Source organism: Candoia aspera, chromosome 1 (genome assembly GCF_035149785.1).
Source record: "Candoia aspera isolate rCanAsp1 chromosome 1, rCanAsp1.hap2, whole genome shotgun sequence".
Classification (NCBI taxonomy): Eukaryota; Metazoa; Chordata; class Lepidosauria; order Squamata; family Boidae; genus Candoia; species Candoia aspera.
Window position 1 is genome coordinate 49907099 of NC_086153.1, and position 26966 is coordinate 49934064.

Consider the following 26966-nt stretch of genomic DNA (forward strand, 5'->3'; position numbering starts at 1 on the left):
CTACGTATTACCCACTAACCTTTCTACCAGTGTTTCAAAATTTCTCCATCATATTCCCATCTTTAGTAAACATTCAACAGAGGAATACAAATTCATATACTTGCTTTAGCTTTTCTTCATTTACGTATAACTTGAACTGGTTTACTCTATTTTCCCTTTCAATCACACCTTTTGGTCTTTGATATATTAATTTTTAGATCCCTATTCTTCATTGCATCTTACAATCTATATGACATTTACTACAAATAATTCTTCTCAACCAACAACTTATCATCTGATTGCATACAAAATTACATGTACATTCCCATTCCCAACCAACACACCTGTAATGTCACCATAAGCAGTCCTTATACATTCAGCCATAGACAGCAAAAGGGAAATCACACATCCTGTCTTAACAATAAACCATATGATAAGCACTTCATTTATTGCCATGCATGCTTTCCTTTCACAAAGTACTGCTCTTACTGCATTCAGCCCCTAATCTTCAAGTCCGTATTTGTGCACATTCACTTTATCATATGCTTTTTCTAAAATATTAATATATAATCATCTTTCTTTCTTCCATTCATAATTTCTCAGTGACCTGATGAACAGGAAAAATCTGGTCTGCCCATCTACTGCCTGGCATAGGGCTGCACAGCACTAGCAAATTCTGCTCATCATCTCTCACACCCTTTCAGTCAGTACCTGTCAGTTCTGGCCAATATGCCACATGTACAACAGAAGCCCAAGCATACTCATGCTATCCTATGCAAGCTAAATCTCTAATTTAAAGACTGTCTTGCAAGTCAACGTATTATTTTCTGCATCCCACCAATTTAGAAGTAATGCCGTGTACATATTAAGGCAATGTGTTAGTTTTGTTGTCCAAATTATGAGGAGATAGATAACTTTTATTACCTTACACAGTTTAGGATGAAATATAAAAAAAACAATAGTAGCCATTTATAATTTTTTGCATCATCCCCAGGATTATTATAACCATTATATAATCCATATTACCTGATCTAAAACTATAAATGTTTAAGCAATTTCATGGCCAAGGAAATTCAGGCAGATATAATTTAATCAGTTCAGAGTAGATTTAGCTGGAGGGTGCTTGGTCAAGCTGCTGGTACCTAGTCATATATATGATACATTTCAATAAGAATGATCCCCGAATGAATCATAGTTGACATAGTTTTAGCAACTGCATAACTGTATTTATCCATTACAGAATCATGATAGAACATCTTCATTCGTTCCGGGACGTATCGTGCCTCTGTTCTTCTCTAAGATTCTGAACAGACTTGCACAGCTGCTGATAGGTTCTGTCAAAGCACCTTCACACTCTCACACATGTACACTATTCTGGGCTGTACCCTTAAGTGGAAAGGTAAAAGGAGAGCCAGGCTATGTTCAAGTAATATCACAAGTCCCCAGGCAGCTTTTCTGGTCGTAACTGACTATTTCTTCACTTATGAGGAATAATGCTAGGTAATCGCTCTCTCTACAGTTCTCAGATTTAGTGTGTGTTATGTGTGAGTGTGTGTATTTCAAAAGGAGCCATGATGGTTCTGAGTCCTTCTGAAAGGTGCATTAAAATAACCATATGCTTTTCTATGTGGAGAAAGATGATTAAGTTGCATTCCAAATGTTCCATATCAATGATATATAAGAGTTTCTGGCCAATTTGCAAAACTGATATTACATTATACACCTGCACATACCGTTAAAGACTGAGACCATTTCAAGTCTTGGCTTCTGCCAAATAGGGCTCTAAACTACTTGCCATCAGGGTAACTGACAGATTACCTTCACTGTCGCAAACCTGGTTGTTCATCTGCGAAGATCCTGCCGCAGTACAGTGATGAGACAAGAAAGTACTATGTCCTTGCCATTACTCGCAGAAAAGGCCTTCTTCATGGTGGACCTGCATTCTAGAGTGATTTGCCTCCCTGTTTGCGAGGTGCCTATATGGTGTTTCTTCAGCACCTGTAGAAGGTCTGCTTACCCCAGTCTTCCCTGCATAAATGTGGTATGAATTGTTTTGTTTGCTTTTTCCCCCCCATTCAGCTGTTTAGAGAAAGATTTGCACTGCTACAATTTATTGTTTTATTATGGTATTTTAATAGGTTTAATAGGTTAATAGGGACGCGGTGGCGCTGCGGGTTAAACCGCTGAGCTGCCGATCAGAAGGTCGGCGGTTCGAAACCGCGCGGCGGGGTGAGCTCCCGTTGCTAGTCCCAGCTCCTGCTCACCTAGCAGTTCGAGAACATGCAAATGTGAGTAGATCAATAGGTACCGCTTCGGCGGGAAGGTAACGGCGTTCCGAATCGTCATGCTGGCCACATGACCCGGAAGTGTCTATGACAACGCCGGCTCCAAGGCTTAGAAACGGAGATGAGCACTGCCCCCTAGAGTCGGACTCGACTGGACTTTACGTCAAGGGAAACCTTTACTTTTCTTAATAGGTTTATTGTAAACTAGTTCAAGGCACAACTGTGTGGGAAGCAGTATAGATACATACTAAGCCATATTACTCCCAACTTCCTTCCTAGAAGTTCCTATCCTGTCCTACAAACACCTTTTTCCCTTCAGAGAATGGAAGAACAGACAAGGAATCAGCTATCTTTGTTTGAACCTAATAAATAGGAACAACTTAATAGACAAAAAGGAAGTCATAGAAATTTTACAGGAAGAGATCACGTAATGCTGGCATTCTTGATTGTAGGGGATATTAAAGCTAAATGTAGTTAGACATATACATTGAATGTCAATAAAACAGATTTTAATTAAATTAGAGAATGGCAGGAGATGCTAATGAGAAAAAGAGGAGACCAAGATTGGTGGGAGTTCATTAAAAATGAGATACTAAAGGCATAAATCTTTGATTCCAAGGAACAGAAAACAGTGTGGTTGCACAAAAGCCTTAATGAAAATTTGAAGACCAAAAAAGACACAAAAGGTGGAATGAGAAGATGCCAAGTACCGCCTTTCTGAAGATGATATGGTACAGTATATATGTGTAATAGAGTAGATTTAAAGGTTGGATTTTAAAGGTCCCTTCCTCCTCATTTTGACACAAGAAAAGGGCAATCCAAAGGTGAAAAGTTCACTTGGACTGAGTCCTAGGTAGTCAAGAGATGTACTTTGTTGTAAAATCCCCACTTCATTTCTAAAGAAATGTTAAAATGTACTGAGGGAAAAAAAATCTGAACCTTAATGAAATCTGTGTGTGGTGCTGAATATCTAGGTGTCACATGCATAAGTCCAGGAAAGTACCTGATCAATCAGCCTTAACAGATCAGTGGTGATCCAATAACAAGTGGGTCCCCCAGTTAATGGGTCAGTCAATTAAGATTAGGCACTTGCATATGCACATATATGCTTACATATATATTCATTGTACTATCCTTTTTGGGTAAGCAATGTTAGACTCAGCACAGAAAAGAAGAAAGTAATAGTAAGCAAAAGTAATTAAAGACATGAAATAAGAAAAAGAAAATACAGCTAAATCCTTGCTTCTTTCACATCCATACCACTTCATACATTAAATTTTGTCTTTTAAACTTCTCACCTGCCTCTTCTTGAGGATCTCTTCAACTCCGTGCAACCACAAATTTCTTAGCCTTTTCCCTGGAGGAAAAGGATTATTTAGACCCATTTCAGTCTGGTTTGAGGCCAGGATTTAGTACTGAGACAGTCTTGGTTATGCTTATTGATGACCTGTGGCATAGCAGGGATAGGGGTTGTACATCTATCATTGTGCTCCTTGATTTCTCAGTGCCTTTCAATACCATTGACGATGGTGTCTTTCTGAACCAGTTACAGGGTTTAGAGTGGAAGGCACTGTGCCGCAGTGGCTTGTTTCCTTCCTCAGTTTCCTTCCTTTCCTCCTTGGTGTTGACAGGAGAGGAGAGATTGCACTCATGATCCCTCATTTGTGGGGTACCTCAGGAATTGATGCTCTCTCCTCTCCTGTTTAGCATCTACATAAAACTGCTGGGTGAGGTCATTTGTCAGTTCAGGGTTCAGTATGATCAGCATGCTGAAGATACCCAGTTGTACATTTCAATCCCAGGTTGCACAGATGAAACTGTCAATGTACTGACCCTGTATCTGAAGACTGTTCAGGTCAGGATGGGGAGGAATAGACTTGGGCTCAGTCCTGACAAGATTGAATGGCTGTGGCTGCTTGCCCACCCAGGGCAGGGGCATTTCCATCATTGGTCTTGGATGGGGTTGCTCTTTCCCATTCAAGACTGGTGCACACACTGGGGGGACCTCTTGAACTCACAGCTCCTGCTTGAAGAGCAGGTGGCAGCTGTGGCCTGGCAGGCCTTTGCACAGGTTCATCCTATGTGCCAGTTGCATCCTTTCCTCAACTGGTGGCCACTGTCACCCTGATCACCTCACAGTTGGACTACTGCAATGTGGTCTAAATGGGACTGTCCTTGAAGACCTGTCCTTGAAAACCATCCAGAACCTACATCTGGTACAAAATGCAGCAGTGTGAGCAGTAACAGGCACTTCACGGTATGCCCATGTACCACTGATGCTATGTGAGCTGCATTGGTTGCTACTAAGCTTCTGGTGCAATTCAAGGTGCCGACTACCACTTATAACACCCTTCATGGCATAGAGCCTGGTTATCTGAGGGATCAGTTATCGCTAATTGTTTTGGACTCCCCGGTACATTCGGGCAGAGTGGGTACACTCCAGATCCCTTCAATTAAATGTTGCCATCTTGCAGAACTGGGGAAGCATGTCTTCCCTGTCATGACCCCACCTTCTGGAACAGCATCTTCCCAGAGATTTGGATGGCGCCCACTCTCCTGAGATTTTGGAAAGCCCTTAAGACCTGGTTCTGTTCCTAGGCCTGAAGTTAGTGTGGGTGGGACTCATTGTCATGCGCTGTCTACCACTGAGTGAAACACAGACACTGATTCAGGGAAGAGCAGGTTCAGGTTTATTTCAGCGTAGTGCTAGACGAGAAAAAAGCTGAGAGTGAAGGGAGCGCGCCGGTGCGGGGTTTAAATAGCCCACGCCGGTCAGCGCCCCCCCCACTTTGGGTTGTGTCATCCCCCCCCCCCAGTCCTGCATGCTTCCGTGCCGGTAGGTGAAGGGTTGCAGGGCCCCTGCTGGTGCCCCGGGCTTCGCCCATAATCGGTGTCTTTCTCCGGCCGGTGATTGCTGTCAGCTGGGCGATCTCCGTTGCGCTTTGCTGACAGCTTCAGGTGTGCCTCGTGATCCACCCTGTCTTTGTCTTTCCTTCTTCCTCTTTTGTGTCCTGATGGCTGGGTCATCCGGCCAGGGTCATTCTCTTCTCCTCGGGGTCTGTGTCTGTTGTTGTGCGTGCTTTGCTTATCTTAAATCCCTTCCTCTGCTTCCTAGGTATTGTCATGTGTGCCGTTGTGCTGATGCCTTCAGCTCAGCGGTACTCATGACACTCATTGGTTGAACTCCTGCTGTATTGTTTTTTTAATACTGTTTGTTGTTCTAGTTGTTTTAGTCCAGGCTGCCCATGCTTATGGGTATTAATTGTGTATTTTTTCATGGAATTTGCTCAGAGTCTTCTGGTTGGGCAGCTATATTAAATTGAATTAATTAATTGGTTGATTAAATTACACCTTGAAAACAATGCAGTGTCAGCATGAAATGTTCAAACACAAATCTTAACAGATTAATAACATTTCATTTTATGATTGGGTAACTTTCTTCATAGATTGTGGCTTCGGTGGTAGGCCCAGTACTCTTCAACATTTTCATTAATGATTTCAATGAAGTGTATTGATAGTCAAATCCTAATAAGAACCTGTGTTTCAGGAACTGTGGATATTGGCCTTTACCTGCTCCTCCATTTGTCCCAGTTCTGTAGATTCACTGGGCTCAGAGGGTTCATCCTGTTCTTCAAATAAGGGATCATTTGAAAGGGCCCAAATGCCTCATCTGACATTCTTAACACCCAGAATGAAGTGCTTCCTTAGGAACTGGTCCTAAAACTTCTTAGGGCATTAAAGGTACTCCAGAAAGCTAAATAAATAGCCAATGTAGCTCTTTAAAAATCTGCATACTCCATCTCACTGCACCAGCTAAATTTCCGGCAGTGTCATTTGGCCATTAATGCAATGCTAGCTGAAGAAGTAGCAAGACTGATTTTAACACAAATATAAATCTCTGCTATATTTTTGTTAAAAATGTGAAAGGATATGGTGATTTAATTCATTTCCATTTTCTTCCCATCCTATTCTAGGAGTTGAGAACTGGCTGTTTTATGTCCCAGGATGTATGTTGTCTGCGATTTTGTGCAGCAAAAAAAAAAAGAAAAGAAAAGACCCAGTAATAAAATATTCAGTTCAAAAATTTAGCTATCGTCCTTTTTCTTTTTGGAGTATGATTGTTATGGAGAAGTCCATATACAATGCGAATGAAATCAAAGAATCTAAAGCAGTTGCTAAGTAAAATTCTGGGAAGTGATTCCATATAGTCATTGTCCATGCCTTTGATTCTTTTGTGCCAAATGAATAATTCAAACACACACTCAGTGGAAACTTTGCTTAATTTACACAATTACATCTGTGTGCCTGTAATCTAACTTTGTCGCAAAATTAGGATTTTATCACAGGACAAGCAGAGCTCTGCATATACCTATTACTTTGGCATACTCACCATCTAGTGAACTTCAAAATGGAACAGGAGTTTGAACATGGCTCTCATCTTTGAAATGATGAATCTGTTCAGGACAGCTTCCACATATATAAACGATTTGCTTCTCTTCAGAAAATTGTTTGAAAGAATTTATCATATTTCTATCTATCTTTTAGCCCCATGCAATGGGGCTTTATCCAGTGGTGATCTGTCTGATGCTTGTCCAACACATATTTATCTTAAATGGGACACGTGCAGGAGACATTCCTGGTGGATTGTGTTTTTATCATCGACAGAAAAGACAGCCCAATTTCCATCTAAGCTATGATGGTTTTAGTAAACCACCTCTTAACCAGAAGCCTTTAAAGGTGTCTGGAATTTTCTTTAATGTTTGTCAGAAGGAATTTTAGCATTTGATTTCAGCCTTCTGTTCAAAAAGCTGGGCATAACAACAGGTATAATGAAAGTATTTTTAATTTTATTGTTATTACCTTTGTTATTGGAGTGCCTACATCCTAAATGTCTGCCTTGTGTGGGACATGTGAACTGTTTCTTAGGCTACTGTGAGCTTTTATCATCCAATTTTGAACTGATGCTACAGGATGTACACATTTAGTGAGATAAATCTCAACAAAGAGAGCCAGTGGAGGAAAAAGGGTTCTAAAACTTATTTTAGAAAACCAGAAAAGCAACAGTGAAATCACCACCAAATAAAGAAATAAATCTCAAACTTTATTTGCTTTAAATACCATCCCACCCAAGTTACAAATTCACTGTTAAAAAATGTGAGGAAAATACTGTTCCTTTTTCATAATCAGATTCAGTGGGATCTAATCCTAGATCGTATTTAAGGCTGTGTGCTGGCTATTCAAAATTAAAATGAACCTTTCATCCATGTGTATCATAAATGGGCATTTATCAGAATTATATGATTTTGCAATCCATCGGAATATGTAACCGGAATTTGTTTTCTTTCTGTTTCACTATGTAATTACCATGCAACAATAACAAAAGTGACATGTTTGAAGAACAGATAAAATGCTGTAAATTGGCCAGTAATGGTGATATTTCCTCATCTTCTGAAAAACCCATTTATTCTCTCTCTCGACAAATCAAGGCATTGTCAGCCTGCACTCATCTTGTGGCCAGAGGGGCCCAACCAATTTCTAGCTGTACGTGAATCCTGGAATGCAGATGAGGGCCTTCTAACGAAGCCTTTCAGCTTAGGCAGCTGGTCTTAGCTTGCCTCAATTTCTAAATCATCCATAATGGGGCCAGGACCTCCAGAGCACTAAAAAGAGCGAGCTGACATGTTGGACAAACTGTTAATTTTTTTTCCTGAAGAAGCTGCTATATTGCACATCTGTCACTGCTGTGAAGACAATTACTAACAGAGTGGAGAAAAATCTGCTGCTTGTTTCTAGTATCGTTGTTAAACGACATAATGGCGAAATACAATAGTGTGGGAGAGGCGTAGGGTGGGCCTCCCTCCTTCCTTTTAAAAATTCCCCTCAGTTGTTATCTGCTTCAATATTATGGAAAATTTTGCAAATGTAATAACGCAACTCTGACACTATTAAAAGATAGGTACTGTGTTTGAGGTTTGGGGTCCAGCTTATTTCTTCATCCCACACCTTTTTTTTTAAAACTATTCAGTCATTTTTGACAAAGATTTTTGCAAGGGGTGCATATTTTGAAAATCCAATTTTTAGAGACTCTTGACTAATTCAATTAGGCAGAGCGTATTTCTGTGTTTGAAGAAGAGGACACTCTGGAGAAGGAGCTCACCATGCAAAATGTATGTCTTTCTTTTTCTTCCTCTGCCATGGTGAAGCTGCAGATGGATCTTTAAATCAGCGATGGTTCCTTTGGTCACTCCCACCAGAACTAACTGGGCCTGAAGCAGTTTTTAAAATCAAAAGTCTCTGTTACGTAAACAAGTGTTTGTAGTATGCAATCATAAGTCTGTGCTGCTTAGACAGATAATAATGAAGACATTTAAAAAGCCTCTGCCAGCCTTTGATGAAATCAAAAGACTCTCTGCTACTTAAAAACATTGTTAAACTTATTTCCCTCTCTCTCTTGGAACCACATTCACCCTGGATTTTGCCTTCAGGTACTTCGTAACCTGCAATACCTTTTATTTGTCTGCTTGCTGGTCACACCCCCTTTCTTTCAGGCACCAAATCAGAAGGTAGCAGCCGACATGCTCTTTCCCAGGGACTGCAGCAGCTCAGAAGCACTGCCCCCACTTCTTCCTAAATACCGCTTGCTTTCACCCCACAATCTGGTAGTTCCCACTGCTACTCTCCTCTCAGACATTTCCCCCCGAGTGGGGGCAAAAACAGCATGCATCCAGAGAATTTGTCTGTGTGCCTATGTGGGTGTGCATGTGCAACAGCCTGGACTAATCCCTGCAGTTTTCTCGGCAAGGTTTCAGAAGTGATTTGCCATTGCCTGCTTCCTAGGGCTGAAAGAGCATGAGTGGCCCAAGGTCATCCAGCTGGCTTTGTGCCTAAGGCAGAACTAGAACTCACAGTCTCCTGTTTTTTAGCTTGGTGCCTTCACCACTACACCAAACTGGCTCCCCTACAGAAATACATAGTGCTAAATATAACCTACCTTTTAAAAAGGATGTTATACAAAACTTCATCATATTTGCTTTCAGTCAGGTCATTATTCTTTTATAGAATTTACAAATGGGTTTATCCTTCTGTATTTAAAAAAAAATTGGGAAGAGAATGAAAACTTTTTTATCCTCTCACTTGAATACAGCATCTTACCTGGTACCTTTGGAGAATGAATTCTGATGGCATGATTGTCTATGATTGAAGCAGATGTGACATTCAGATAACTATGGGAACTTCTGTTTAGTTGTTTACTGTTCCTGTATTGAAGGATTTGACCATGCAAGGTAGTTTACAACCCTTCATTTGAAGGGCTGTTCAGTACGAATCTGGATTTATATAGTTCTATAGACAGAAGACTATGGAATTGCTTCTTTAAGAGCTGTCATGTTAACAATTCTGTCTGCCAAAGAGATTAGCTAGACAGTGATGGTCTGCATCTGGCTTATCAGAGGTACAAGATTAGAACTTTCCAAGCTGAAGCATCACCTTCTCCTATACCCAAACAAAGGTCTGGAGCAACATGAAATGGAAGGGCATCACTAATCAAAAACTGTATGAAAGGCTAGTCTGATGTATACTAAATTTATAGAAATTGGAAAAACTAGGATTACTGGGAGTCATGTAGCAATTACCTCTGTCATGTGAAAATGTGGTTTGAAGTTTTAAACTAAAGATTTCAAGTAATATGCCCCAACCTAGAAATACAGAAGTATTGGAACTACAGTTCCCAAAGTTCCCCATCAATTGGATGCCATCATGGTTGAAGAGGCAGGTCTTGATCTTAGTGGCGTTTGAAGTGTTGCCTTGACCAGCAAAATAATGCAGAATAGAATAGAATAGAATAGAATAGAATAGAATAGAATAGAATAGAATAGAATAGAATAGAATAGAATAGAATAGAATAGAAACTTTATTGTCATTCCACTGTACACTATACACCAAGTGCATAATAAAATGAAATTTGGTTGCAGTTGGATCACAAACATATCAGACACTAAAATAAAAATACACATTCTACATTCCACTTAAAAAACTTATTAAATATTCAGAAGTTTAATAGCCCGGGGGACAAAGCTATTACCCAATCTGGCTGTTCTACACCAGATGCAGTGGAACCTTTTCCCAGAGGGTAACAAAGAAAACAGGCCATGATGAGACAACTCAAGTCTTCCAGCTCTGGGAATGAAACCAGGTTCTTACCACTGGCTTTAAATTCAGGTTTAATTGTATTGGGCTAAATATAGGAAGAAGGAAATGGCAAACCACTTCTGAAAATGTTGCCAAGAAAACTTCAGGGACTTGTTCAGGCGATCACCAGGAATCAAACTGACTTGAAGGTATTAAAAAAAAAGTTACATTTTAATTGTGGTTGAATTAGGTGGGGGTCTTTTGCATTTTCTAGACAAATGGGTGGGAGGCAGTACATCATGTCCTGTGCATTGGTTTCCATTTGGGCATGTGCATTTCCCCTTTCTTCCCGTTTGCCTCCTTCTTCCAAAAAGTTAGACTTTCAAGTCACTAGGACATCCATGATTAAAAATGGAGGACAAATATTCAATTTGCACCATAGTAACATTTGTCACACTTCTAAAATATGAAAGCTATAGCTTAATGAATTCAAGCCACACACTGTATTCTTTATCTATAGGAGCAGCATATAAATGTGATAGTAAAATGATTAATTATAGAAAAAATTAATTATTAAGCAAGTTCAACAGAAGTGGAATGATTTGGAAATGATATCCCCTTGTAATTAATCCAGGAGAAATACTACATTATTAGGGAAGGTGATGTTATATGACACTCAAATATCAATGTTTGTATTTTGAGCTAGTCAGACTGAAAAGAATTAATTCCAATATGAAATAATTGTTCAGCTAAAAATCTTAAATTGGTAGTAAATTACATGTCTTAATGTGATCCAGCTTGGAAAAGGCCTAAACTGAGTAGAACTGACTTTCATGAAGGCCACCAGGATATCCAAGGATTGTAGCTTAGATTTAGAGGTAATACTTTAAAGTTATAGTTATCAATATGTAATTAATCATTTAAGTAATAATTAAATAAATAAAACTGGAAGAAGGCGACAGCAAGCCACTTCTGTAATGCTGTTAAGAAAACAACATAGTTGTACATGAAATCTCTAAGAATTGAGCTAAATTCAAAGATATCTTGCTTTACCATTAATATAATTAGTCTTATTAAGCAGCCTGGTTCTACCACAGATCATTAAATGTTGTACAATTTCAATTATTTTGCTTGTTGATCCAATGTATATATGCTGGGGGAGAGAGATTAGTGAGGCATTTTATTGTAACAGAATGTTATAACTCCTCACATAACTCGGCTGTGCAAATAAACAGGCAATTGTGACAAAATGCACACAATAACACATTTTTCTGAAAAAAAGTTGACAGGAAATCAGGTCTCCTTGTTCCAGTGCAAACACAGCAATGTCTGAATCAGGGTGATGATTTATATTGTCTGACAATTCCAAGACAGGAGACATCTCTAATGTACAGGGAAAACCAAAAATGGCAATAGTAGATCATTGCACTGACAGGGACTGACTCACTGTAGAGAAATCTGGATCTGTTTAAAATATCAGGTGTGTAAAGTAATGAGTCTGTGCTTAGTAGAAGACCACCAGAAGGAGCCTTCATGGTCCACTTGTCAGTTGAATATATATTACAGCAAACCTGTTAAATCAATGAGTATTTAATACCTAATGACGGGGTGCATGGGGCGGGGAACGGGAGTTAGTCTTTTTTCCCTAACACTCTTTTATCCTGATGGTGATTTGTGATTCTAATAGATCAATGTTTCTTTAAGTACAGTCAATAATATTGGAAAAGCTAATGTAGCAACAAAAGCTGTGTTTAGATTTCATCTACTAGAAATAAGCCAGGGAATAATAATTTTTAAAAAAAGAATACTTAATTGACTCATTAGATCATGTCAGAAGATTTTTACAGCATAGGAGCTCTAAGCAGTGAGCAGTGGGAATGGAGAAATTTTGCTTGACTTTAATCAAAGCATTTCTAAAAAAATGATGGAAACATATGTAAAACAGGACAATTCTCCTCCTGATTTACAGAAATTAAACAATGTGGAAGACTCAGGAATTATTGCATATTATAGCGGGCAAGACTGGTGATACCCAAGACTTCAAATCACGTGAAATGTAGGCTTTTATTCCTGTGGTGGATGTTTGGTAAGGGTACACAGAGACCTCCTCATTCTGGGATGGCTTGATCTGGAAGTAATGCAACCTAGCATTGTCTGTGGCATTCTTGGTGCCCTCTGAGCTTGGTCATTTGCTTGCAGACATTTCATTGCCCGACTAGGTAATATCATCAGTGCAAATGAGTCTGGGGTTTGCTGCCTGTTCATATGCAGTAGCTTGTCCTGCCAGTTTTGGTGCGGGTGTAGTCTCCTTCTTGGTGCTTCCTTGATCAGGGTCTTGTTTTCTGCCTGATTGTCTGCTGCTGTTCCCTGCTTATCTGAATGTGGGCTGCTGGAAGGGATGTGTTGAAGTATTTTTGTTTCCTAGTTTTTTTTATTGTCTCTTTTGAATGGTGTGTAAATGTTGGATTTACACACCATTATCTGGTGTATAAACATTGTCTGGATTCAGAAAGAAATTTACAAAACTAAAGTTCTCTTCTCCCATGATCTAGTATGGGATAAACACAGAGTTGCTCAAGAAATAGCCTAAACTAAAAGAGACGGTAGATGTGATCTTTTACCACAGCTCTGCTGGCTGTGAGGCTGTAGGATGCAGGGATCATACACCGGGATAGCAAAAAACAGCTTGCTATGTAAAATATGCTGGCAGACCCTCAATTATGTTTGAGGGTCTAATCTTTGATTACCTGAGCCATCCTGCTGTTTAAGCTATACTGGTAGAAAGAGCAATCTTAACTGGAGATCGGTTTTGTCTGTTTTTTATCAAGCTGCTAATGATGCAAATCAAAACATTAATTTGCTAAATGACACAAATTAAATAAATGTTTTCGATCCTAATGCTTATAACCCAAATGTATTTTTTTTTTTTTTAAATGTACCTTGCCTACATTATTAACTTTTTTGTAAAGTATTTGAAAAGCCTCTTCTGGTCAGATAAGAACATAGTTCCCAAATAGAATCGTTCTCGGTCAGGCAAAAGCAGACCAGATGCAGCTCAGACATTTACACATATAGACCATGAAAAGGTGAGCCTTTTTCCATTGCTGCTCTCTAGCAACTAATGTTTAAGACATACTGATTGTTAAATGGTATACAACAGAGATTAATAGCTGCTGGTATCTCGATCCCCATGTCTTTATTTTATTTATTTAATTTTATTTATCACATTTCTTCACCACCCATTTTGACAAATGACTCTATTTTCCTTTTAAGACTATTTAAATTGGGGGCTATTGTCACATCTGCTTGTGGTAGCTTCCATATGTTAACTGTATGCTGCAGAAAACATTACTTCCTGAATACATACTGTACTGTATATGGTCCTCAGAGACAAAATCTAAATAATAGTACAATAACTGAGAGAACAAAAATGTATGTTTTCCCCTTCTGATGCTTTGGTGATACATTTTAGAACTACATCTATCAACCCCCCGTTTCTATGCTATTGCATTCTTTTCTCACCTTGGTGTCTGATTTCCCATTTCCCATCAACCACCTCTTGCTTTTTCTGTCATGGATTTAGAGTGACAAGATGACTGCTGATTGCTGTATTTTTGAGAAAGGTGGGAGGCAGGACAACAAAAACAAAAGGCAGGACAATCTGCTTTAGCCCCAGACTCTCCCAACCTTGTCAGTGATACCCTGTCAATAACATGGTAGAAAGGAGCATGAAAAGATATTTAGTATCATTATTAACTATACATCTATTTAGTATAGAAGTGGACATCCAAAGTAATATGGTCCTTTGGATTTTGGCTTACATGAACACTCCACTTTAAAGTGTGGGTTCAAGAGGGGGCTAAAGGAAGGCATATTAAACTTGCAGCGTTATTGTTCTTGCCAACTTCAGTCTTTTACAAAGGCAATTTCATCTTTATTCAAATAAGGAAACAATTGCAACGGTGATTAAGGAAAAGTGACAATGCATTTGGGTACATTTCATCAGAAGTACAGTCTGAGCAAGACACCTAAGGCTTCTTTTTACCTCACTCCTTAGGTTTTCTGCATTTTGGTGAGGGGAAGATGAAAGCAAGAGACTGCATAAATTGGAAGTGCAAAGGAACAGTTTCTCCTGGAAAAAAAAAGAAACTTTAAAGCTGTTTGACATTCTTTTTTCTTCACATGCCCAGAGGGTTCTCATGTTAGGATGGTGGGGAAAATAACTTTTGCAAAACAAATGTTAACAGCAAAGCATATCGGATACACACATTTACAGGCATACTCCAGGCATATTTTTTTTTACCTTGGAAAAATATAACTCAATCTGAATCATTTTCATAATGCTTGAAATTTCAAGGGTGTTATCTATCCTATATGATTCCTTGCTGGGTTTTTTTTTCTCACTAGAAACATGAGCTTACCCATCACTTAGTCTGTTTGATTGCAATTTAGTGACATGAAACAAGTGACAAGTGTCTCAATCTTAGGGCAAGGGGCACCTCCTTGGCAGCTGCTTGTTTACTTGCTTCTATCAAACTCTTTCCCTTCAAGTCCTGATATGCTGCCTTCTTATGGTGGGGATGTCCCTGGGAGGGATGAGCAAAGAAAGCTTAGAATATATACCATGAGTACATACTCCCCAGCAGGGTCAGCCAAGGCATGAATGCCATCCCAGCTATCCAACTAAAGCAACAGGTACCTATATTGGGCAGCAATGATATAGAAAAATGCTGCTCACCATTTTAGCAGAGAGGCATCATTTCATACTGCGCAGGGTAAAACATTCCTGTATTTTATCAAGAAAACTATGTGGATAGACAAGATAACGTGATTGATGATATTGTGCTGGTTGATGGACCCCTCTGAGGAATTGCTGAGAATCTTTCAAAATACGAACAGTGTTTATGATGCAGCTAAATTAAAACCTCCATGACATCTAGCTGATGATAGCATGCAGGAAAAGAAAATCCAAAGCTGCCAAAAAACAGTGGGAACATGAAACATAAGCAGCATTAACATGGAAAGCTCAACACAGTGAAAGATGAAGTGTATCAACCACACATTGATATCTTAGGCATTAGTGAATTGAAGTGGACTGGAATTGGATCCTTTAAGTGAGAAGATCATACTGTTTATTACTTAGGAAATGAAACCCAAAGGAGAAATGGCATTGCTTTCCTAGTCAGGAAAGCCATAGTAAAGACAGTACTGGGGTATAATGCAGTCAGTGATTAAAGAAAATCTGTTAGACTTTGCAGACAACCCTTTAATATGATGATTATTCATGTTTATGCTCCAATCACTAATGCAGAAGAGTAGTTGATGAGTTTTATGGTCAAGTTAATCAACAGAACATGCAAGATGTGCTGCTCATTGCTGGTGACTGGAATGCTGAAATTGGAAACAATGAGGAGAAAAATATGGTTGGACAGTATGGCCTAGGAAACAGAAATGAAGCAGAACAATTTATCAGTTTCTGCCAATTTGATTTCTTCATTGCTATCACATTCTTACAACAATCAAAATGACACCTATATACATGGACATCATCAGATGGACTACATAGAAATCAAACTGACTATATTACAGGAACAAGGAAGTGGAAGAGCTCGGTTATAACACCAAAAATGTGGCCAGCAGCTGACTGGCTGGCAAGTCAAGCTAAAATGGAAGAACAAAGCCAATCAGTTCCTGCAATACAACCTTGAACATATACCCACCAATTTCAAGGAGAATGCTAAGAATCATTTTGAAGTCCTGAACCTCATTGATAGGAACCAGAGACACTATGGAAAGAAATAAAGGAAAAGTTAAGGAAGAATGTGAAAAGAGATTAAAAAGGACAAAGAACAGAAGAAAGCAAACTGGATGTCTATTGAGAATAAGGTATATGACCTTGACGGAGATATGCAGGAACTGTTACTTAGGCAAAAGGGGCTGAAGCATTTTTAAAGTCCAGAACAAGATAACATTCAGAAGCAGCTCAGGCAGATGCCTACCCAATTGACTGAAATCAAGAAAGAAGAAGAGCACAATCAGACTTGCAAGATTCTGTTAGTATAGCTAATCACAATAAATGTAGTTTTAGCTTTTCTGGGAGTTTATTTCCTGGTCTGGTCTACCTAATGGGGCTGATAATGTCAGAATAAATAGAAATTTCAAAGAAGAGAAGCCAAAGTCAAGAGAAGCCAAAGCAACAATTTCAGAAAGGAACAAATAATTTCTGAGAGCAGTTAGAAGGGTCAAGAAGCAATATTACAGTAACATCTCTAAAGATGTTGAAAATAGAAAAGCCATTGAAAAATTAGTCTTCCAAAAGTTCCCTGAATTAATAAAGTTCCAATCTTGAACTGGTATGCTAAAGGACACCAATGGATAGTAACTGATCTTTAAAAGATCAAACTGAGATGGAGGTATACTGAAATTCTCTGCAGTAGAGATGCCAACATCTAAGATACTTTAGAAGATACTCCCTGTTTGCAAAAAAACGCTTAATATTAGAAGATGAACTTAGATCAGCACTCTGGTCAGTACCAAGTTAGAAGGCTACAGGAATTGATGGAATATCTACAGAAACATGAAAAGCAACAGAAGAAGAATCAGTAAAGATTCTACCCAAAATATGGCAGCGCTATACTGATGACACTACTCTGATAGCTGAAAATGCAAATGATCTACTAATGAAAGTCAAGGAGCACAGTGAAAAAATGGGATTAAGGTTATATATAATGGCCAAACTAATGACAACAGTACAGCAATCAACCTTAGAACTGAAAATGAAGATACTGAAGTGGTAGATAGCTTCTGCCTTTTAGGAATGACTATCAACAGTAAAGGAACAAACAGTCAATAAATGCACTGCAGACTAGCACTTGGTAGGCAATGTGGCAATGAAGACCTTGAAAAAGATGTTCTCATACCATGCCATGTCTATACCTATAAAGATCAGACTCTTTATAGGTATATGATGTTCTCTATGACATATCTATACCTACAAAAATAAGGATTGTGTAGGCAATTTGTTTTCTATGACACTCTGTGGAAGTGAAAGTTGGATTTTGAAGAAGCAGGATAGAAAGAATAGTGACCCTTTTGATCTTTAGTGTTGGAGAAGACTCTTGATAATACTGTGGATACAAAGACAAGAAAAAAATGAATCATAGAACAAGTAAATTCAGAGTTCTCACTTGAGGCCCAGATGACCAAGCTCAAATTATCGTTCTTTGGACCCATTACGCGTAGACCCAGCTCGAGAGGTCCATAATGCTGGGAAAGATGGAAGGAAAGAGAACAACCAGCGGCTAGGTAGATGGACTCAATTACTGCCATAATGGGTGCATGGTTGGAAGATGTGAAGGACTAGGTTGGGGACAGATCATCCTGGAAAAGGTGTTGTCTACCTGGTCACTAAGAGTCAATATTGACTTGATGGCATATAATATTCAATCACTGAACTTTTTGGTAGTCATTCAGAAATCAGCTTGTTTTGCTCAAACTACAGTAATATTGGAGTGCTAGCTCATTCATGCACAAGTAGAATCACGGAACTAGATTTTATGAATTAACTTACCTCAAATGTTCTTCTGTACACTTGAAGGTGAAGGGTTGCCTACTCCTGCTGTAAGCCCTGTGTCACCTGCTACTCTGTAGGGTCCACTGCCTCATGAGAATTTGGAAGGGGGTGCAAGGGTTTGAATGGCAAGGGGAAAAAAAGTTACACTGTGGAAGAATTCTAGTCCCAGTTCTTTGAATCTGGTCCATTGAGTTTGGTACAGTGATCTGGATAGGTTGATGTGCCAAAAATAGCACAAGGTAGAGGTGTAACTTCTAAATATGATCATATTCTGGTAGTATTTTTTATGAATTCAAAGGGCAATTATTTTGGGGAACAGGTATGCCATTCTAGCATAATAATTAGAACACATCATTAATGCATTGATGGAGGTCCTCTTTAATGAATTTGAGACATCAGCACAATGACAAGTCCAAAGATTAAGTATAATATTGTTAATCTTATCAAAAGATTGCCTGTTTTACTATTTCCTTGGCTGCTTTTTAAAAAATTGTGCCTGGGAAGCCTCCTTCTCACTAGCAGTCGCCATTTGTCAATTATAGAAATATTCCCCAAACTACAACTGACTCTAGTTGATATGGTCCCATATATAATCCATCCCCTCAAGATAGACACTCACAGTGATAGGGTAAAAGGTGGCAGTAGAATTGGTTTAAAATCTTTATTTTAAAAAGAATACAAGCTAAGACACCAGAAAGGAAGGTAAAAACAAAAAGTTTAAAACTGTACTTGGAGGGCATGTAAACAAGAAAAGAGAATGGAGTTACCTGCTGCAAATGTTGGAAGACAAATTTGTCATTTGTCATTTTGCAATTCTCATGCGAAATTGCACTCTATGAAGCAAGAGGCAATTTATGCTGATCTAGAGAGATTGCATATAACCAATATTAAGCCATCTAGAAGAGCCCTGTGAATCAAGGCTATATAGTCAGATGGCAGTATTTTAAAACCAAGGGTGCATATCTGAGGCTCCAGGGCTAAATGTGACCCCCAAAATTCAATGTAGCCCCTGTTGCAATTACAATTATTGTGACCAAAGGTGAAAAGTATTAAAGGAATAAAAGGTCACGTTAGTTGTATGTACTTAATTTGACACACACACACAATTTAATTTAGGCTTTGTCCCTCATTTTTTGGCATATGGGCTGGGGGCATCTATGGGGCGAGGGATGTCAACAGCATAAAAATCTTCCATGTGACAGGACGATTGAAACCCTGTCCCCTTTTAACATTCATCACACTTACCACACCCATGTAAAAAAGGATGGGGGTTCAATCACCTGGTTCCACCTGCCATTTTGACATTGTTAATTCCATCTAAGTTTAAAAGGTAAACTCTTATCTCTTTTCCTGTTCTAATTCTGCCTCTTATTACAAAAAGAATTCTGTAGCCAGGCTTTCTTGTGTACTGCCCACCACAATTTTTTGGAATGAATGCTAGAAATGCAGCAAAATGCTTCCCAGACAAGGTGTCTTAGTAACAAAGCAGCTTTCCAGAATAAAAGACCTATGATAAAACCAGCAAAGGGTAACTGGGGTTTATGTATGGTGTTGGCAAGCCTTTTAAAAAGTGGGAGGAGAAATTAATCAGTTCTTTGAATCTTTGCCAACGGAACTAATTAAGACCACAGAAAACAAAAAAGTACAATTTAAAATAAGATCATCATTACATACTCAGGATTCAAACATTAGGACTGCCCTAACGACTGGCCCCACATAGCTTTAACAGAAAACAATGAAGCGTCTCTATTCAAAAATTACAGTAAGAATCACTGGATGTCTTGGCAACAGATCAGATTATTTTCAGGTATTAAGAGTTCAAGTTAGTTATGTTGATGTCTGCACCAGCAGTGGGATTCTCTTTCCGTCAGCTGAATCCAAGTCCAAGTCCCTTTGGCCTCTGGATAGCCCGGATTGGTTCGGCTATCCCTTTGCCATCTGGCCCAAGGCCTGTTCCAGGTGTCCAGCCCATGCTCTGGAGCATCCGGTTCCCAATGTTGCTGTCTGAGATTGGCTGAGCGTTTTCACCAACAAACCCTGAGACAACAAGGAATACTCAGCATTAAACAGTACTGCCACACGCAGAAAAGCAAGATAATCTCCCAATAAGCTCTAAACCTTCTTGTTCTCTAATTTCTCTAATAGGTTGCTGAACAGGATGTCTGTGTACATGTTGACTTCCAGGTCAACATATAACTGCTCATTTGAAAATGGTATAGGCTGATTTCCTTATTTCAAAGCAAAAGCATTATATGAATGTGATAATGTAATTTTGTTAAATACTTCTTATAGCCAAATGCTTGAAAGATTTATATAAATTACAGGAACTAATCTTTAGTAGTCAAAGTAGGATTTTTCATGTCCTGCCTTTATCACACAAATTTAAATCCATATATTAGGTCTATACAGTACTTCGATTCCAAAAAGGTGCTTTGAAGTGTGCAAGGCACACATGTTGCACACGTCTGCAGTCCTTCCATAGCTGCAGTTTTTCTTGGGATTATATGATTACTTTACAGAGTTCCAGACAGATGCTGTTTTTGTATCTGTGGGCTCTGAAACACTGTTTAGGAATCAGATTCAAAGTGTGGCACATCCTAAATATCATTTGAGATCATTGCCAGTGTGGGAAAAAACCGAAACATTCTATGCAATGCCAGTTATATGTAGGTACATAAAACTGCAGATTTAAATTTTTAATATTCCCTCTAGCCTTAATGGCATGGTGATACATCAGAAAGAGAAACTATCCCATAGCGGTTCTTAAATAGGCTTTTATATGGATAACTGGATTACTTTTTTAAACATTCTTTAAAAAAAGATAAGCCACTGGGCACCCCAAGCAAGCCACTGTAACTAAACCAGATCACTACATTACCATATACCTACTTGTGACGCCACTGTTTGGTTAAATTCTTTTTAATCCTTGGCAGAAATTTCAGGACTGTCATTGTCACTAGGCAGAACTGGAACGGGGGAGCAGTGAACTAAAGGACAGAGCTGTATGTCCTGTTCTGCATCTCTTAGTATACTGAGTGTATGGTTAGTATTGAAATGAATCTTATTTCAACTGCTGGGCTGGTTGGCTTGGGTATATAGTATGGGCACCATCCTGTCCTTTGCCTTCCACAGCATTCTAGAAAGGCTAATGTGGGTATCACATGAGCCTCTCTGTTCTTTAGAGGTAGGATTCTAATGTAGCAACAAATGCATAAAATTAGAATGGGGTGCTGCAGCACTGATAGTCCTATAATTGCTTTTATAAAAGAACCAACATTACATGGAAATAGATCCTGAACAACCTGTACTTCAAAATGTCCAACTTCATGAGTATCTGTTTTTTATGCCAGCCTGTTACTACAAAACATACAATTTTGTGTGACTGGCTCAAAGGACTTTTGTTTTTGACAAGAGGCTTAAGTTCTCTTAATATTCAATATAATAAATGTTCCTCTTCAACACAGGATAGTATTACCAGAAACCCATGGATTTTGCTCTATTCAATGCCTGCAAATACAAAGGCCAAGAAAAAAATGTTAATTGCATGGTAAGTCTGCTTACTGTTGCTTCTACATAGTGCAGGCTAGTTGATTACCAGGTTTTGTTGAGAATCAGTATACACCTGAACTCAATCTTTGCCATAAAATCTTATTCAATGTCTTTGAACAAAAACTGCCTAGCATCATAGAACAGTTTTATATTTTGAGGACAAAATGAAATACTAGAATTATAAATGCATACAGGACAGAGCAGAGGGCAGTGGCATCTGCAGAGAGGTCAGAGTGTTGTCAACAGCTTTGTTGTTATCACAAGACCCACCCCTTTTCCATATGCATCACAACATCACACATGCCCCCAAAAGGGACAGAGCCTGCCATGATGCTGCTTTTGTAATTTTGATGAATGTAGTGAGAGCCTGCCAATGCTCCAGCACAGACTTATAGAAAGAAAACAACAGAGTTTTTAAAAATTGATAACATTTTTGTAGGGAAAACAATATGCTTTATGTTTTTGTGTATGTGTATGTGTACACACACACATCATTCTTCACAAAAATGCTCAAACACATTATTTTGTTCTTCTTAATGATGATCTTAGAATGCTGAAATGTGCATCCATGGTGAGCACAAGGGATAGACCATAACGATGTGTCACAGATTCAATTCCTTTCCATATCCAGGTAGGGCTGAAGCAGGCTATATCTGGATCTCTTCAGAGCTGGATGGATCAACAGCCTGACTCAGATCACACAACCTCCTTGTATATATGCATAAAGCTAAACCATATCTACAACCAGCTAGCAATCACTTCACACCAAATTAGAAGCAGATGGAAAATCAAGATCTCACTTTTAACCTGCTAATTTGCTTCCCCTTTGACCTTCTATTCTTAGCATAAATGACCAGTGCAAGATGGAACAGGGTCTCCTTGCCAAATCATGTTCTAGGGATGGGAAGCACCTCCTACATTGTTCTCTCATTTTGCTTTCAGTTTTAGAAACAACTACTGCCAGCACCCAAATGCTGTAAAAACATTGTCAGAAGCAAATTTGCAAAATGTAGAATGGCAACATGGCTACAAATAGCTTTACAGAGATACAACTTAAAAAGGAAGAGCAAAATTCTCAGGTGAAATGTGAGAAGGAAAATTAAAAACCATCAATGTCCCACTCATGTTCATAACTATTAAAGTATGGCTTGGTAACTTGCCTGTTTATACCTGAACGATATCTGTGGACATTTAACTTTGTAAAAGGTATGTACTGTGTAATACATTTTTATATATTGGAAAAATGATGCTTCAACCAGAAGAGATTTAGCAAAGTAGAAGAACATTGTTCGGCTTAATTTAAACACTGCATTCTGTGCAAGGGAGAAATTACTGTAATATTGGTTCTTGCATCTCTTCTATACTGCCTAAGATTAATGGGGAACTACAACATGCAGACAAGTGTTGATATTCATGGACTGCAAAGACTGGAATTGAAAATTATTTTTACTTTACATGAATTACGCATATTTAAATGTGTTTAATATATGTAATACATGTAAAGTAAAAATAATTCCTGCAGCACTGCAGTAATCTGTCTTCTGCAATAAAGAAAAGTTGGTTAGCTTTTCAACAGGCTGTTTCAGAACTGAGGATCCTAGCATGTTGGTCCAAAAAGGACTGTGGCATTTTGGGGAGTTCATTCTAATCACACTGATTAAAATTAACACAACCTATTGCCTCAATAAGAAACATAACTTTTCAAACAGTTTGTGAACAAAGCAAGTAAACCTTTTGACAATTACCATAGCTAATGCTGTTTGCTGATAGGTTTTTTTGGTGTTCCATTGGCACCTGAGCCTCTCTGCTCTTTTAAAGTCTGCTAAATTTGATTGCTACCTGAAATCTGGCCTACTGGTCAATTGAGTGGGCAGCTATAGAAAGGTTACTGTGACACACAGACACTCCCCCCCCCCACACAGCTTGATGGCACAGTAAATTATACTGACAAAATCTGCGTAATTCATAAATCTACACTGAATGATCACACCAAAGTAAACTATACAATCTTGTTACTAAATTCGCCTCAAAATTTCTGAGGACATTTTTTATGTATGCAAGTGTTTTAAAAATGTAATATAAAGTTTGTAAAAGCAAAAGGCAATAGTTTATATGTAGTAAATCAGGGGACTCCTTTAAAAGAGAAAAAAAGGGGCAAAAAGAAAACAAATTTGCAATTAAATTTTTATTTCAAAATAATATTTATGATGTCATTAAAGGTAGATTTCTATGAAAATTAAGGCATGCAATTTTTCTCAACAGCTGTTGGAACAGGTACATTCTGATTAAACAGAGCACTAGCATTCAGTGCCATACCCTTTATTTTACAGGGTTTGCCATGAATTAATTTAATTCCATCTGTAAGCTAAAAATCAGATCAGAGGTCTAATGCTGCTACAGGCTTCACATCTGTTTAATCATTTTAGGATACAGCAGCTTGTTGAAATTCAGGTTTTACAACTACTTAGTATTTAAAAATGGTGAGAATTTTTTAATAGTTTGAGAATTCCAGTAGGACTTAACCAAACTGAAAAGAACGTCAGAAGTGTTGACTATGATTTAATATACAAAGTATTTTCTAACATTTACAGCTTTTGCTTTGCCAGTTTTTAAATGCTACTTTTGTCTTTTGAAAACCAGCTCAATACAGAACTGCCCTCAATTAAATAAAAATGTCATTTTCAATCTCTGTGAACCTTTAACTCTAGCAGTATTGAAAAAAATCCTTCCATGTCTGTAATAAAATTTATGCTGCTTTATGTTTTACAGAAGATTGATGCTGCCATTCAAAATATGCTTACCAGGAAGTAAGACTCACTCAGGTTGGGCAGGTTGTAAATATTCTAGGCCATAGAACTACAACTTACAGGATTATGCTTTTTAGAAAAAAAAACTATACTGAATACATGTTTAGGATTGAAGCTTTATAAAGCAATTCTTTTTTTCTTTCTTTTTGTACACACACCCATACACCCACATATACTCAGAAGTAAGTCCAATGGATTTCATCACTCCGTAGAGTTAAAATATTTTGCATATACTGTTGTCTGATCTTACTTATCTAACCTTTTTAGTGATAAATAAATGTTGTTATTTGTTTAGTCGCTTCCGACTCTTCGTGACTTCATGGACCAGCCCGCGCCAGAGCTTCCTGTCAGTCGTCAACACCCCCAGCTCCCCTAGGGACGAGTCCGTCACCTCTAGAATATCATCCATCCATCTTGCCCTTGGTCGGCCCCTCTTCCTTTTGCCCTCCACTCTCCCTAGCATCAGCATCTTCTCCAGGGTGTCCTGTCTTCTCATTATGTGGCCAAAGTATTTCAGTTTTGCCTTTAATATCATTCCCTCAAGTGAGCAATCTGGCTTTATTTCCTGGAGGATGGACTGGTTTGATCTTCTTGCAGTCCAAGGCACTCTCAGAATTTTCCTCCAACACCACAGTTCAAAAGCATCTATCTTCCTTTGCTCAGCTGAATTCTATTCTATGGATCAGTTTTGGTTCTGATTGCCTCCTTTTATAAGATTAACATATATACATTTAACTAAGTTTGCTAAACTTATTTTCTTTTCCAGCGCTCCTGGCAGCCCTAAATCCTAAATCCTGTAAGTCTTCTCTTAGATGGGATTTTTTTTCCCCCTTGGCCAATTTTTGCTCTATATGGTCTGACAACATTGACTCTTATCCTGGGTCTCACTTACATATGCTTATCATAGCTGAGCAAGTCTTTCTGCCTTAAATTCCCAAGGAGCACTGTAGATGGTAATTCACTTGAGTAATTGGCTCAAGAGATGAAAATCTTGTAACTGCTTCTCTTAGCTACTAATCTATCCAGCTGACTGCAAGCCTAATTGGCAGCTTGTTTAGTAATTTGGCTTCTAAAGTGTTGTATTGATGTTGAATAAACAACCAATGGGAAACAGGGAGATACATGCTGCTTCACTTATAACCTAGTATACCTTTTCCTTTATTCTCTGAAGACATTTAAGATTCAGAATATTCCTATCAGTTCTCTATTTATGTTTGTCAAAGCAACCTGCAAAATACAAATGTTTAAAATGCTAGGCTTTGATTGTGATACAGCAAAACTGTGGTATCTAGCTGTACTCTCAAAAGCATACACTGTCATTCTCTGCCATTTTCCCCCAAGACTCCCTTAGAGCGAGTAAATCAGTTAAAAAAAAGAAATCTTTTCCAGATAGGTGGATCTCTTTTAACTATCAACCTACATGTGAATTTTTAAAACAATTCTTCACAATTAAACAAAACTGTTCAAGTCATCTAGATCACTACTACAGACTTAAATTCATTCATTGCCATGGAACTATGCCACTGAATGATTGGAACTTCATTTCTGAGGTATTCAGAGCAAGATATTACACTGACAGGCACAGATTCTCATACACAGAAGTCCCTCTGATTATTTCCATATGTATAATTTATTAATCTACTCCCTTAGTGGACTTCTTTGAAATGGGCAACATGAATTCATACCAATTTTGCCATGAGTACTGTAGAATCTACCATAACACCTAGTTTCTTAAAAAACAGATTTGTTTTATATCAAGATGCTCTTTTATATGTATTTCATTTATATCCAGATTCTTTTTGTTTCATCACTAAATCTCATCAAGACCATATTTTGGGAAGTTGCGACTGAAGGCAGGAGCAAATGATCAGGTTAAGCCCTTTCATCTTCTCCTTATGAACCAAGCACCGAAGTAAAACTAGCTCTAAGTAATTCTTTGGAAAGTGACTGTTCCATTTCCAAGAAGAAAACATATTTTCACATGGCCTACTACCTCCAGGTCTATAGTTTAAGATCCCAGAAAATGTACACAATCCAATCCTGGTTGTAAGGGGCTTAATACTAGATAACTAGTACTAGATTAATATTTACACCTAGTCTCCACAATACAAAGGCCAAATGAGAAAAAGCCTTTACATACCAGTCAAATGAAAGATGGACACTTGAGTTGCTAATGAATGAGTTAAAATAGGATATACTCCACAAATATTTTCACTGTTTATGTAAAGCAAATTTGCTTTCTATATATCCCAAGGCACAGCTGGCAGAAAAGATCCTAAGGAATCCTTCTATGCAATCTCTCAGGCCCCAAATTTACTCCAGCTTACTGACCTAGCCTAAATCTTTATTTTCTTCATAAACAAATTAAAAAAATATTACCTTCTCCAGAAGGAAGATCTGAGTAGCCCTACTAGAATAGGATATTTACAAGATTTTCAAAACATTATTTTGGCACTACACATAATTCAGTTCTGCTTTTTAAAGACAATGAAATATTTCAAGGATAGATTACTGAGGTTAAGGTTCTTGAGAAACACACAGAACTTTACATTGTGTATCATAATTGAGAATTGTCAGATCAAAACACATTTTTGTTCCTCAACTGATAAAACCAACCTTTCATGTAATCAAGCAATTCAGAGAGAA

At 38.3% G+C, this 26966-nt stretch overlaps 1 protein-coding gene across 3 annotated transcripts in view; it reads right to left on the reverse strand.

Annotated features, from left to right (window-relative positions):
* Window positions 1–18322: 18322 nt before the first annotated feature.
* GPATCH2 (G-patch domain containing 2) overlaps window positions 18323–26966 on the reverse strand; it is a 108762-nt gene continuing 100118 nt past the window's right edge. For 2 of the 3 annotated variants that reach the window (XM_063303552.1, XM_063303544.1), the window contains exon 10: window positions 18323–20001. In XM_063303552.1, coding sequence (XP_063159622.1) covers window positions 19832–20001 — 170 coding nt within the window. In that variant the 3' untranslated portion in view covers window positions 18323–19831. The remainder of the gene's footprint in view (window positions 20002–26966) is intronic. The other variant, XR_010067935.1, reaches the window with a different exon arrangement.